The 13,121-nt window shown below is 54.2% G+C and overlaps 1 protein-coding gene and 1 long non-coding RNA gene across 2 annotated transcripts; one reads left to right on the forward strand and one right to left on the reverse strand.

Annotated features, from left to right (window-relative positions):
- The first annotated feature begins 2,955 nt into the window (after positions 1 to 2,955).
- Positions 2,956 to 10,598, forward strand: HOXA10 (homeobox A10). The gene is made up of 2 exons (XM_024250297.3): positions 2,956 to 7,852; positions 9,025 to 10,598. The coding sequence occupies exons 1-2, from the start codon at positions 6,901 to 6,903 to the stop codon at positions 9,297 to 9,299; spliced, it is 1,227 nt and encodes a 408-aa protein (XP_024106065.1). The 5' UTR covers positions 2,956 to 6,900; the 3' UTR covers positions 9,300 to 10,598.
- Positions 8,981 to 12,461, reverse strand: LOC134761765 (uncharacterized). Its single transcript, XR_010140860.1, has 2 exons — positions 11,446 to 12,461; positions 8,981 to 9,890 (listed from the first exon to the last, which is right to left on the reverse strand). It is a non-coding gene; the product is annotated as an uncharacterized LOC134761765 (long non-coding RNA).
- Positions 12,462 to 13,121: the final 660 nt, after the last annotated feature.

A 13,121-nucleotide genomic window follows, 5' to 3' on the forward strand; every position in this document is an offset into this window, starting at 1 on the left:
AAAATAAAGACGGTGGAAATTTGAGTATCCTGGTGTGACATTCCTCTCCCTGATCGCCTTTTACTACCAAATGTCTGCCCCCCCTCCCCCCATCCCCCCAAAAATGCCCTACCTAGTCGAGGAGCAAGTTATCAGGCCCCTGAGGGGGTGAGAAGGTGACTGAGTCAGGAATTGGCTACAATAGAAGCCAGGCTTAGGAAACCAAGGTGGTTGGCTACGTCCTTGTGGGAAGTGGGGACCTGGGTGGTATCTCAGGGCCTGGAATACGGGACTTTATCCCCTCAGACTGACCTCAGCCCTGGAGAGGGCCTTGGGGCCTGAGGTGGCCAACAGGTCAGACCCCAGGCTGCCCTCGCTCACCTCAGGACCGGTAGGCCTGCAGTGGGACCGTCTGGGGGCCCGTGGAGGCTTCAGCAAGAGGGAGCCCGGTCTGGGTTCCAAGGCAGAGCAGACTCCCAGGAGCCTCTAAGGGTGCTTTCTCCCCAGCTTCCAGCTGAGGCTACTTTTTCCCTTTGGGAAAAAAAAAAAGGATGCCGGTTTCGTCTTTGTTTGCTGCCTTTGAACTTCTGCCTTAAAATTGGACATCACCTATAACCTTGAGGAGATGGGCTGAAAGGACAGAGCCCTTTGTTGCCCACCCCACCCTCTCTTCAGCCACCCAGGCAGGGCCAGAGCAGCAGATAGGGTCGCATTTGGAGAGAGGCCCCAGACCCCACTCTGTTTATTTGTTTGTGTGTTTGTCTAACTGGCGCGACTGGGGAAATCGAGCTGAAAGGGGTGTGGGACAGATCCAGAGATGAATGTCTAGGTTGATAGGCAGACACGCAGAGACGAACAAGGGCCCTCCTGGGGGGCAGGGAGGGGGCGGGCTGGGAAGCCTGGGTTTAGGGAAAGTCTTCTTTTGGGATGGTTAAAGATTAACCAAAGTCTCTCAAGTTGCTAGAGAGAGTCTAGCCAGGAGGACTGCTCGCGGGCGGGCGGCGGGCGGGCGCGGGTTTGATTTCTGAGCCCTATAAAAGCCCATCCTCCGATGGCTGTGACAATGTGGTCGTAAACCCGTCCGGGGCCGGCCAATTTGCATATTTGGAATGCGCCGCTATAAACCCGGCTGGGGTTTTGCAGCGATTTCTTAGATGTAAAAATGAGATCTCAATAGCAGCGGGCTGGGCACATCCTCTTGTCTCTCTCCTCTCTCTGCCCGGAGCTGGTTTCCCTCTCTCGGCTCGGGGCTGGAGCTCCGGCCCGACCTAGGCGCGCAGCCGCCACGAGATGGCGCACTTCCGATCAATGTCAAAGCCGCCGGGGAGCCGGGAACTCCAGCGTGATTCTTGGCCTTTGTTTGCTTCTGATACTAAGAGCAGCACGGTACATTATTTCACTTGTCCCGCTCCCCTTCATATCAGAAAAAGGGGGCTCACCCTCAAGAAGTGATTGGTATTGTAATTTAAAGCAACGCGCATTCGCTAGGCCTCGCGAGCGTCGCCGCGCGGAGAAGCCAGCTGCCCCTTGGCAGTGATTTCGGAAATGTGTCAAGGTAAGAGGCCACAAGTTTAGCAATTTCAGTCTGGTGGGGCGGGAGTGGGGAGGTGGCCGATGTCTAAGCAGGGCTCTCGGGAACGTGGATGGGTTTGTAGGGTGACGCGGTAGGGAGCCCCCACCCCATTGCTCCCGAAGGTTGGAAAGCAGGGGGAGGCCTAAGTAGAAAAGTTGAGGATTTTAGCTCCTTGCGCCAGCATTTCACCCAAGGCGAATCTTTCGATTTTGTAGAAATATACAGAATAGAATGGGCTAGGGATGAGAGGCATCTAGGCGAAAGTGTTTCAGCTGTGCTGGGATAGGGGGTTGTGGGAGGGCAAAAAAAAAAAAAAAAAAAAAAAAGGTGATCGGGGGTTGAGGAAAACAAAGTTTGCATTCTAAACAATGGGGTGGTAGAAGTCTGCAGCCGCTAAGGCAAGCTTATTCCCAGGGGCAGACGTCCTGGAGGTCACTGGTTTCCTACTAGGTGCATCTCTAGGTCTGCCCAGCAGCTTGGAGAAAACCTTTGTTCCGAAAAAGGCCAATTCGGAGAAGTCGTATGTGATTTTTGAGAGTGCCAGACAAGTCTCTGTGTTGCATACTTGGAGTGCACTGTTATAAACCCAGCTGCAATTTTGCAGCAATTTCTTACATGTGAAAATTAGATCTTTTGTAAAAGATATTTTGCAAATATGCAAAAATGTATTGGTAAATACTAATACTTTTTTTAAAAAGCTGGAACCGAGGATAAATTTTGACGGAGCAATCACTCCATTGGGGTTGTCATCAAACACATTTTAAATGAAAAATTTCCCTTACATTTTGGAGGGTCGATTCAAATTCCTTCTTTCTCCTATATTTAATTTTTTCTACTATTTTTCCATTAGTTTCCCACATCTTTTTCTTTTCCCAAATATACAGTGCGTGGTGAGTGGGGGGAATCCCAGAGAAAGTAGGCACTGCCTGTTTGTTGTGTAAATTTTGCCTATCATAGTTACTAGTCTTTGTTGAAGGCTGGCTCCCAAACTATGCCGGAGCAAAGCAACAAGGCAAGAAATGAGCGCTCACCCAGTGAGCTGCTCTCTGCAGTGGAAGCCCTCCCTACAACGCCAGAGCCGCCTCTAGTTCTAAGGCCAGAGGCGGTTTATTATGAACAAAACTAAGAATATTGCAATTCAAAGGGTGTGTGAAAAGGCCCCAATGCTTCCCTAACAGGGGAAGGGCCATCTCAATGGTTGGATTTAGAAAACTTTAAAAGTATGTTGTTTAGTAATAGATTGCACCTGATAGATTCAAAACAGACACATCAAATATCCCTGAAAATGTTGACATTCTTAAAGATGAATGGGAAAAGAACATCATTGCTTGTGGAAAAATTTTCTAACTATGCATAAATGCGTGGATATGAGAAGCTCTGATTTTTTTTTCTTTTTTTGCTAAAGCCAGATATGTAAAAGCAGCCTTTATTTTTCCTCTGTGGGACTGCAGTCCAACTCCACCGCTGGATAATTCAGAGCCTTGAAAGCATTGAGAGTGCCCTCCAGATACAAATTGTTTACTAGCAGTTTCGATCTCAGGACCTGGTATCTTTTCGTTAGGAACTTGTTTTTCATAATAGTTTATTTCTCATTGCTTACAAGGGCCTACTCAGAAGGAATACCTAGTGAACTGCAGCCTAATCCTTGCTGAAGGGCTTAATCCATGGGCCTGGTGTTTACTTTGGCCCCATAGTGCTGGCGGGTTATTACCCAGGTAGAAATGGGCAATATTTCCTCCTAAATAAAACATGGGCTCTGGAGGTGACTGTGTAACCGCTGCATAAGGCCTGGTTGAGGCAAGCAGGCACTGAAGATTTAGGTCAAAGTTACCCTGAGGGAGAGGGAGAAATTTAGTAGCTGGGAAGAATGGCAAAAAAGAAAGAAGGCAAACGAGCACGAGGGAGGAAAAGTGCTTGAAAGCCGACCCACACTACAATTGAATCGCTTTCTTCATCTCTTGGGGTGGGGAATCTCAGGAAAGCCGAGGCGCTCAATAAGTGGAATATTTTATTGAGAAACCTAACACTTCAGTGTTAAAGTCTAGAGAGCATGGGAGCCTTGGGGGTCGGTCAGGGATGCTGGGGGCTAGGAGATCAACTGAGAGGGCCAAGGAGGCGTTTAACTTGAGCTTCTGCTGCGTTAGTATCCTCTCATTTGAACCAGCAGCAGCTGGCCCGCCTGCAGCCGGCCAGCTCACAGGCAGTGTCTCGCTGCGTTTCCCGCTCAGCAAGCCCTGGTGGGAGTTGGAAGGCAGTCCTGGGCCAGAGAGGGGCTGCCATACACGAGCTTACACACTCTTTTTAAAAGCAAGAAGGAGCTCAAGCCCAACATCCCGTTTGGTTTATTACAAGGGGGAAAAAGTCATGCTAAAAAAACACATCTGGCTCACCACAGAAAGGTCACTGAAGACCCAAGTGCCAATGCCACGGCCTACGAGGCCCATAGCAGGCCTTCCAGCTCCTCTACTCTTCAGCTGGGGCAGCCTTTTGTAGCAGATGTAATACAAACTGACTTTTGTAACCTTGGTTGGCACGTGCAGGTCCCTGGATTCTATTCAGCCTAGAAGCCCATTTGGCTGCCCTACAGGGCCCTGACCCGAGCTGTCTGCCGCAGGGCACCCAGCTTGTCTTACCAGCCAAATTGGCAGGGCCCCCAAGTCCCAGGACACTGGGGGACTCTGGAGGACCCAAGGAAAAGACTGAGGGGTGTGTCAACTCCTTTGAAATGATGGATCAAACTGTGGGAATATACAGATATGCATTTTTCACAGAATGAGTCAAAACTTAGATTTTCCAGAAGGGTCCTGTCTCCCTAAAAGGTTAGGAAAGATAGGTTAAGATCATTGTCTTTTACTTTATTTGTATGGCCTCCACTATCTCAAACATATACTGGACCTTCCCAGATGTCGGCCTGGGAAGTTGCTTTCTGCATTTAGCCTGGAGAGGCATGACTCTAGGCCCAAGTCCTGGCCCACTGACCTGCTACGGCTCATTATCCATGAGGAAACCTCGAAGCTCTTGCGACTCACTTCCCAAATGACACAGCTTTTCTGAGAGGCATGGGCAGTGCTGAAGAGCAAAGCTTCCTTCCTAGGCAGTCCCCAGGTCTGTGGCATTTCCAGGTGGCATTGCTAAGGGCAACAGTCCCAGCCAGTTCCACCCGTCTGGTGAGCAGAGTAAGGACCAGGCAGATCCGGGAAGCTAAAGATAGGGCCACTGGCTGCGGTGCTCTGAAGCTTTTCTGCACTCAGGTTCGTCCGTCTCATGGGCCTAGCAGGTAGAGAATTTGCCTTGGCCTTGGGCGCAGGAGCATGCGAAGAGCGAAGGAGAGTTAATGATCTCTCGGCACAGACCCTGTCTTGATTCCTCTAAGCCGCTGCTGCAGCTTCAAGACCCTGTCAGGCTGGAGAGAACTGGCTTTCTTATTCTCTCTCCCCTCCTGTTTCTCTCTCTCTTTTCTCTCCCTCTGTCCGTCTCTCCTTCTATCTCTCTCTTTTTCTCTCCATCCTCCTCCTCGGCACCCTGATGCTCAGTCCTCAAGGCCGGGTCACCGTGGGGCGCCGAGGTTGAAGTGGCTGGAGTGCCGCGCTAGCGGTGGAGCGGCCTTCTGGGCCCGGAGCTCGGAGCAGCCACGGCCCGCAGCGACCGCAGCTGCTTGAATCTCAGAAGCCAGAGCTGGAGCTCTACCTAGACAGCTCTCTCTGCGCTTTCAGGGTCCTCTCAGGCTCGTCTTCCACCTTGGGCTGGATTCACACTGGGAGGAAGGAGGCGAAGTGCCGCGTATGACCCGGATGCAAGAGTCTTTCCCAGCTGAAGGCATCGGCCTGAGCCGTCTATTTCCTAGGATGCCGGCGTTCAGTAATGCCAGCTCCGACTGGAGCCGGAGGGGCGGGCAGGCCTGGAGTATCCTGGAGACCTGTAGCCCACAGGCCAGGTCCAAGGCAGCGACCTCTCGGGCTCCACTGGATCTGGCCGGAAAAAGTTGCATTTCCTGAGACTAGCATGAGGCTCACACTTGGGAGCTAGCACCCCAGGCCGACCATTTCCAGTTGGCTAAAACAGAGCCCGTGAGCCTGCTGAGCAAAGGGCCTGGCCTCCACATGCTCTTATAACAGGACCAGGAACCCAGCCCGGCCTTGCAGGGAAGGGATTTCCTCACCGGGGCCTCGTTAAAATGCACACACTACAGGAGCAAGGACTGCCCTAGCTGAGGGTATGGGAGGGAGGGGAAGAGGGGAGGGGACAGAGAGGCAGGAGTGTAGTGACACTGGTTCTTGTTGTAGCCTCCAGGAGCATATGAGTGCCAAAGCTAACAGGAGAGCAGGAACATAAGGCAGCAGAGGTGTACACCGGGCACACCCCTCCAAGTCTCTCACTTTGGGCCAGCCAAGGACCCCAGGGCCAGCACTTTACTTCCCCGAAATGACTGTGGGCTTAGAGTCTTCCCTAGGTCATGAGGGGATGCTTGAATCTGGCTCTGGCCTTGGGAGTGGGAGTGGGGCCGTCTTTCCATCAAGGCTGGCAGCCGCTTCCCACCCCCAGTCCTGCCAGCCCACCAAAGTCCACTGACAGGAGTTGTAGAGAAGGCAAGCTAGGTGAGCACAACACCAGAGGAGAAGATCCTAACTGGATCAACGGACTAGGGGAGAAAAGTGTTGGGGGTTAGGGGCTAGGGAACAACCACTGCATTTTGGGGAAAAATGTGGGATACTGGAAGTAGATACTGGATACTGGAAGTAGAGGCAAGTCAGCTTCCAGTTCACTCTGGGCTCCTGACACTCTGAGAATCCTGACGGCCATAGGGCCAGGTTCGCCACTTTTAGGGAGGCAGAATTCAGACAAGGGGCCAGCTCCAGATCCAGAGCTGAATGGGAAGCGCGTGAGTCCCCGACATGGCCCCTTCAGTGGTCAGAGTACACCGGGGACTAGTGGCAGCTTCTGCCACAGGGATGGTGAGCACCCAAGGCAGACTGGGCACGCACCATAAACACCCCACTTGTTAACTGCGCGGGGCCCAAGGGCGCTTCTAACGGACCCCGGTATGGGGCTCACGTCCGGGTAGGGGCGGGGCGAGCCCAATGGCCAGGCCCCCCACCAGCCACGTTGGGGCAGCCCCCACAGCTCCTGGCCTTCGGGCCAAGGTGTCGGGCGTGCGTCTCCTGGCCCATCAATACAGATTACATATTTATATCAATCGCGGGCTCTGAGGGCGCCCTCGGAGAGCGGCCCCGCGCCTACGAAACCAAACTGGGAGTGGTCGCGCGGAAACTCTGGCTCGGGATTGGCTGCGGGCGCCCGCCGCGGTGCGGGGGGATTGCTAATCGTATTCAGCATGTTTTGCACAAGAAATGTCAGCCAGAAAGGGCTATCTGCTCCCTTCGCCAAATTATCCCACAACAATGTCATGCTCGGAGAGCCCCGCCGCGAACTCTTTTTTGGTCGACTCGCTCATCAGCTCGGGCAGAGGCGAGGCAGGCGGCGGTGGCGGTGGCGCGGGGGGCGGCGGAGGTGGCGGTTACTACGCCCACGGCGGGGTCTACCTGCCGCCCGCCGCCGACCTGCCCTACGGGCTGCAGAGCTGCGGGCTCTTCCCTGCGCTGGGCGGCAAGCGCAATGAGGCAGCGTCGCCGGGCGGCGGTGGCGGGGTTCTAGGTCCCGGGGCGCACGGCTACGGGCCCGCGCCCATAGACCTGTGGCTAGACGCGCCCCGGTCCTGCCGGATGGAGCCGCCTGAGGGGCCGCCGCCGCCACCCCAGCAGCAGCCGCCGCCCCCGCCGCAACCACCCCAACCCCCGCCGCAGGCCACCTCGTGCTCTTTCGCTCAGAACATCAAAGAAGAGAGCTCCTACTGCCTCTACGACTCGGCGGACAAATGCCCCAAAGGCTCGGCCACCGCTGCCGAACTGGCTCCCTTCCCGCGGGGCCCGCCGCCGGACGGCTGCGCCCTGGGCGCCTCCAGCGGGGTGCCAGTGCCTGGCTACTTCCGCCTTTCTCAGGCCTACGGCACGGCCAAGGGCTATGGCAGCGGCGGCGGCGGCGCGCAGCAACTCGGGGCTGGCCCGTTCCCCGCGCAGCCCCCGGGGCGCGGTTTCGATCCACCGCCCGCGCTAGCCTCCGGCTCGGCCGATGCGGCCCGGAAGGAGCGAGCCCTCGATTCGCCGCCGCCCCCCACGCTGGCTTGCGGCAGCGGCGGGGGCTCGCAGGGCGACGAGGAGGCGCACGCGTCGTCCTCGGCCGCGGAGGAGCTCTCCCCGGCCCCTTCCGAGAGCAGCAAAGCCTCGCCGGAGAAGGACTCCCTGGGTAAGCAGGGCTGCAGAGGGCTGCAGTCAGGCGGGCAGACAGGCAGACGCAAGGAGGAGAAGGATAAGAAAACTAGGAGCCCGCGCAGCAGCAGGCCGGCCTTGGCCCAAGCTGCAGGCAGGCTGACCTTGTGAACTTGCTTTTTAATATTTGGGCGTGGGGACGCAGTAAAATTCATGTCCGGCTTAGCGCCCCACAGCAAGAAGTCCTCGGCGCTGGCCTCAGCTCCCCCTGATTAGGGTCGAGGACACCAGCGAGCAGGCCTCCTGTGCACTCTTTCCTGTGGCCGGGAGCACCCAGAGCCCTGGTCCCTGCCCAGCCTGCGCGGCGCGGCCCACGCGGGGGGAGGGGGAGGGAGGGAAAGTAGCTCGCCCGCAGATAGCGCGGATGTTTGTAAGGCATCCAAAATAAGCAGCCGCCAGCGCCAATAAATAAGCCCATTAACCGGCGAAGTTCGAGTTTACGATCCCCCATGCTTTTTTCAAAGTTGCTGAGGGGCGGGAATCTTCGTTGCGGGAAGAAGAAAAGGCAAATCCGGCCTGGAAGCTGGGGGCCCTGAGCTGAGAGCCAAAGAAGGGCTATTTCGCTTCCCCTGGACCTCGGAATCGCCCAGCTATCTACCCCTGGCTCCTGGAGAAACTTGAGGGAGGGCCCTTGACCCCCGAATCGGTTTTTCCTGCCTTCCCCATTGGACCAATGATGACCTTCTTTCTCCCCTTATCGAGTCTTGGGCAATCAGGGCCTTGGGGTGAGACAGCCAAGCTGCCTGGCCTACCTTCCAAGAAAGCACCCTGTGCTCCTAGCCTGGGGGCTACAGGAAATGCTTGTCTGCCATATGGCAAGAAGCAAAGAAAAGCGTTAAGTTCAAGATGTACAGCCTGCCCTCCCAGGCCTTTCCTTCTGCAAGCATCTACGGCTTAGTGCTAAAACAGGTGTTTGGAAAAGTGGGGGAAATGTAAATTGGAAGGGTCATGCAGATTGAAGGCCCACTCAATTTTTATCATGACTGTTGGAGGAACTGCTTGCTCTCAGCAAGCCAAAAACGGGGGCACGACTCTCTTCTCTGTGACTTGGGACATCTGTCTTATGGGAGAAACCGAGGCAATTCACCCCCGCGGGCAGCCCGTGTGGCCTCGACTTAATCATCCCCTCTTTATTCTCTTACATGCCAGGCAATTCCAAAGGTGAAAACGCAGCCAACTGGCTCACCGCAAAGAGTGGTCGGAAGAAGCGCTGCCCCTACACGAAGCACCAGACACTGGAGCTGGAGAAGGAGTTTCTGTTCAACATGTACCTTACTCGAGAGCGGCGCCTAGAGATTAGCCGCAGCGTCCACCTCACGGACAGACAAGTGAAAATCTGGTTTCAGAACCGCAGGATGAAACTGAAGAAAATGAATAGAGAAAACCGGATCCGGGAGCTCACAGCCAACTTTAATTTTTCCTGATGAATCTCCAGGCGACGCAGTTTTTTCACTTTCCGAGCGCTGGTCCCCTCTCTCTGTCTTCAGCCTCTGCCCAGGAACTCGCACCTGTGCTGGAGCCCTGTTCCTCCCTCCTACACTCGCCATCTCCTGGGCCGTTACATCTGTGCAGGGCTGGTTTGTTCTGACTTTTTGTTTCTTTGTGTCTGCTTGGTGCTGGTTTATTTGTTGTTTTCTGGGAGAAAAAGCCATATCGTGCTAAAATTCTATAGAGATAGATATTGTCCTAAGTGTCAAGTCGTGACTGGGCTGGGTTTGCTGTCTTGGGGTCCCACTGCTCGAAATGGCCCCTGTCTTCGGCTGAGCTGGTTTCCTGCCCAGCCTGGGGCAAACCTAGCCGGAAGGCCGAGGTCCCATTGTTGGCGCTGAGGTGTCTGGCCTGAGGTCAATGGTGCAAAGGAGCCGACACCGGGCATGTCTGCCTGGAGTGCTGTGCTGTGTTTAATCAGGGGATACAGGCCCCTGGGTTTCTTTTTTCTTTCTTCCTTTCTTCCTTGGCCGAGAGAAGGGCTTACAGGCATGGACACGCAGGTTGGCAAACGGGCTTGACTTTGGCTGATTTAAAAAGTGAGAAAGAAAGTAAAAAAGATTAATTTTTCCTTCCTCTGTAAGATATCCCAGCTTTAAAAAGAAAAAAAAATAAAAAGAATTACCAAGAGAAGGGGACTTCTCTTCCAGTTTCTGTAAGGTCTTACATTGCCTGACTAAAATGTTTCATTTACCTCTAAATTTCCATATCCTTCTGGCTGTAGATAAATAATGTAGTTTTTTTTATGCATTTGGAATTAGTGGATTTTTTTTGTCATTAAAATTGTTACCACTGGTAACGTGACAAGCACACCACAATTCTCCCTATCTTGTGAAGTTGTTTTTTTAAATCACCTTGAACAAAAAGTTTTTTTTGTTGTTGTTTTTGCTTTCTGAAATTCACAGAAGCCTAGGAGGACTGGGGTAAGCGGAATAAACTAGAGAAGGGAGACATTGTTTGGATTTCCTTTATACTGTGAAGTTACATGCATAAAAGGGTCAAACCTGTAGATGCAGAAAAAGAAAAAAACTATAAATACAAATCTGTATAAATGTCTATTATTATGAAGAATTGCCAATCTTGTTTTAAGCAAATGCATTCTATCATTATTATAAATGTTAGTTCTAGCTCTATTTACTTCTAATCTTAAATCAGAATAAATTAATATTGTATTGCTGCTGTGCGTGGAAAAAGACGATGTTTATGTTCGTATAGAATAAAAGCTGTGGAATGAAGCTTTTTAATTTTACCTCTTTTTTGACTTATCTTCACCTTCCACTTTATCCCGTTCACCACTTTTACAACAGGAGGACTAACCCGAGCCCCCTGCAATTACTTTAGGCATCTATTTAAATATTACCTAGACGGTCGTAATTTGTCTGGGCCCTATAGCCCTGGTGCCGTAAGGTTTGTCGGCTTTTGTTCAGTTTTATGGCTTGCTAGTATATCTGGATTGTGGCTGTCTTGGACCAGTGATTTCAGTTGAGAGGGGAGCTGCATAGACAGAGGAAGCCAAACAGGATTTCTTTCGGGAGCTCCAGGGAGGCTTGCAGAGGCCGGTTATTTTGCGGGTGTCTGGGTCTCAGATGACCCTCAATCTGAATCGGGGAGCAGGCCTGGCTCACAGCGCATCTCTAGCCGCTGAAGGCAGCCGTTAGGTGGACCCGGGCTGAACTGCATGGGGGCCTCCCCCTCCCCTAGTACGGCCTCCCCCACCTGGCGGCCCTCCTTAGGGCCACGCGTTTCCTGCTTGCCAGAGTTGTGGGGTGGGGGGTGGGGGCGCTAGGGGGAGGGGGCGCAGGAGCGCGCGCCCCGGCGGGCGGGCAGCTAGGAGGGAGAGTGGGGAGAGCGAGAGGCAGAAGGCCGGGGCCGGACAGGGAGCTGGGATCTGTACCGTCCCTAGCGCTTTAGAGCCTTCCACGGCTACCGCCGCTTGGCGCCGGCTCGCTGGGCTGCAAGATTTGGGAAAGCAGCGCGCACACTGCTTCTTGGAGCTGCTCTCGTCTCGCCTGCTACTCGCCTTTATTCCTCTCTCCCTGCCTTTCCTCCCTCTCTTTTCCTCCTTCTCCCTCCCAGGCATACCTTACTGGGGCCTGTGGCTTCCCCTTCCTTGACGCATTTGCGGCCGCCTGGGGCACTCCATTGCAGCGGCGGGCGCAGGTTGCCTAGGGGCTGGGCTGGGCCAGGCGCGATCGCAGGGTTCTCTCCTTGGCTGCGGCGGCGGCGGCGGAGGCGGCGGCGGCGGCGGGCGATGCAGCCCTGCGCGGGCAGCACCAGAACTGGTCGGTGATTTAGGTAGTTTCCTGTTGTTGGGATCCACCTTTCTCTCGACAGCACGACACTGCCTTCATTACTTCAGTTGAAATCGTCTCCAGGTACCTCTGAGCGCGGGGGTCGGGCCGGGCGGGGCATCACAGCCCTGGTCGTGCCAGGCCTGCGGTGACAACCTCGGCTTTCCCTGCGCAGGAGCCTCGTGTCTTTCTCCGTAGGGCTTTGCCAGACGGCCGGCTTTCCCCTTCCACCACACACCTCCACCTGACCACAGCAGGTAGGGTTAGGTTGGCTGCTCCTTCGCGAACGCCGGGGGCGTGGTAGGAATTCTGGGCCTTGGGCCATTCAAGGTCAGGGGCGCGCGCTTCCATCCTGAGCCTCCCACTGGAGGCCTGCGCCTGCCCAGGGACCTCCTGCCATTCTCTTGTAAGGCTGGAACACACACACACACACACAAACCCTAGTCCCGGGTGTGAGCTCAGGAAAGAACTTTCTTCCAGTGGAGACTCAGGCTGGACTAGGAAGGATAGGGCAGGCTGGGATCCTGGCCTTGTCACTTACCCTTCTCTCTGTAAGCTCTGCCGCTGCTAGGAGTCGCCTCTGTCTCTTTTCTTCCTTCTTTTCCCTGTCTTCCCTTCCTCTTTTATCTCTTCTTTCTTTTTTCTTCTTTCCTTTGCTCCTTCCTGCTTTCTTTTCTTCCGTTTGTCTTTTTTTCATCTTCCGTCTCTGCCAGATTCTATCTCACCTCCTTATCTCCTTCCCAAAGCATCCTTGGGGAGGGGCCCAGGGCTGGCTTCAGGAGAGCCTAGGGGGTCTCACTTTCCTCTGCGGCTCAAGTAGAGGTTGGGAAGTCTGCCGAGGAAGGGCCCGCGTGGCGCGGCTGCCGAGGGCGGTGGGTTTGGGCTTGGTGTGTTTCTGTGCAGACAAGGCCTCGGTTATGATCACGACCGGATGGCGGCGGCCTTGCGTTTCTTCTCCGCCTGTCGCTAACGGCTGACTAGGAGATCTGATTAGGGGGCATTCGCTGCAGCTTTGTGTGCCCATATCGAGGGCAGGGAGGCCTTCACCAGCCTCACTGGGGACTGGAGCTGAGGCCCAACCAGCCTCGCTGGAGCCTGGCCATTCGTTGGGAAGCTCTTAGCCGGCTCTTCCCGGCCTGCCGGTCACAGCTTGGGGTTTGACCGCATTGAGGGAGACTGGCTAGGGCAAAGCTTGACTGCTTGCTTGCTAGTGGCTTCCATTAGGTACAAAATATGTTCCATACCTTTGTGCAGCTGGGTGCTGGAGAAGGGGACCCTTCCAAGAGCCAGTATGTTTTAAATAGGCAAAAAGAATCCCAAATTCCAGAGCCATTGATATAAACTTGAATCATCGTTCCAAATTGTAGTCTACAGATGGGAGCCAGTCTGACCATTTTCACTACAGAAAACAGAAAACAAATTATCTCTCCCTATTCCCAACACACACAGTTACAGATTCGTGCCCAC

Source organism: Pongo abelii, chromosome 6 (assembly GCF_028885655.2).
Source record: "Pongo abelii isolate AG06213 chromosome 6, NHGRI_mPonAbe1-v2.0_pri, whole genome shotgun sequence".
NCBI lineage: Eukaryota > Metazoa > Chordata > Mammalia > Primates > Hominidae > Pongo > Pongo abelii.

What these genes read in the sequence shown, in the direction of transcription:
- HOXA10 (XM_024250297.3), top strand. Translation starts at nt 6,901, where the DNA reads ATGTCAGCCAGAAAGGGCTATCTGCTCCCTTCGCCAAATTATCCCACA. An exon ending in GCCGGAGAAGGACTCCCTGG is followed by an intron (nt 7,853 to 9,024) that starts GTAAGCAGGGCT and finishes CTTACATGCCAG; the next exon opens with GCAATTCCAAAGGTGAAAAC.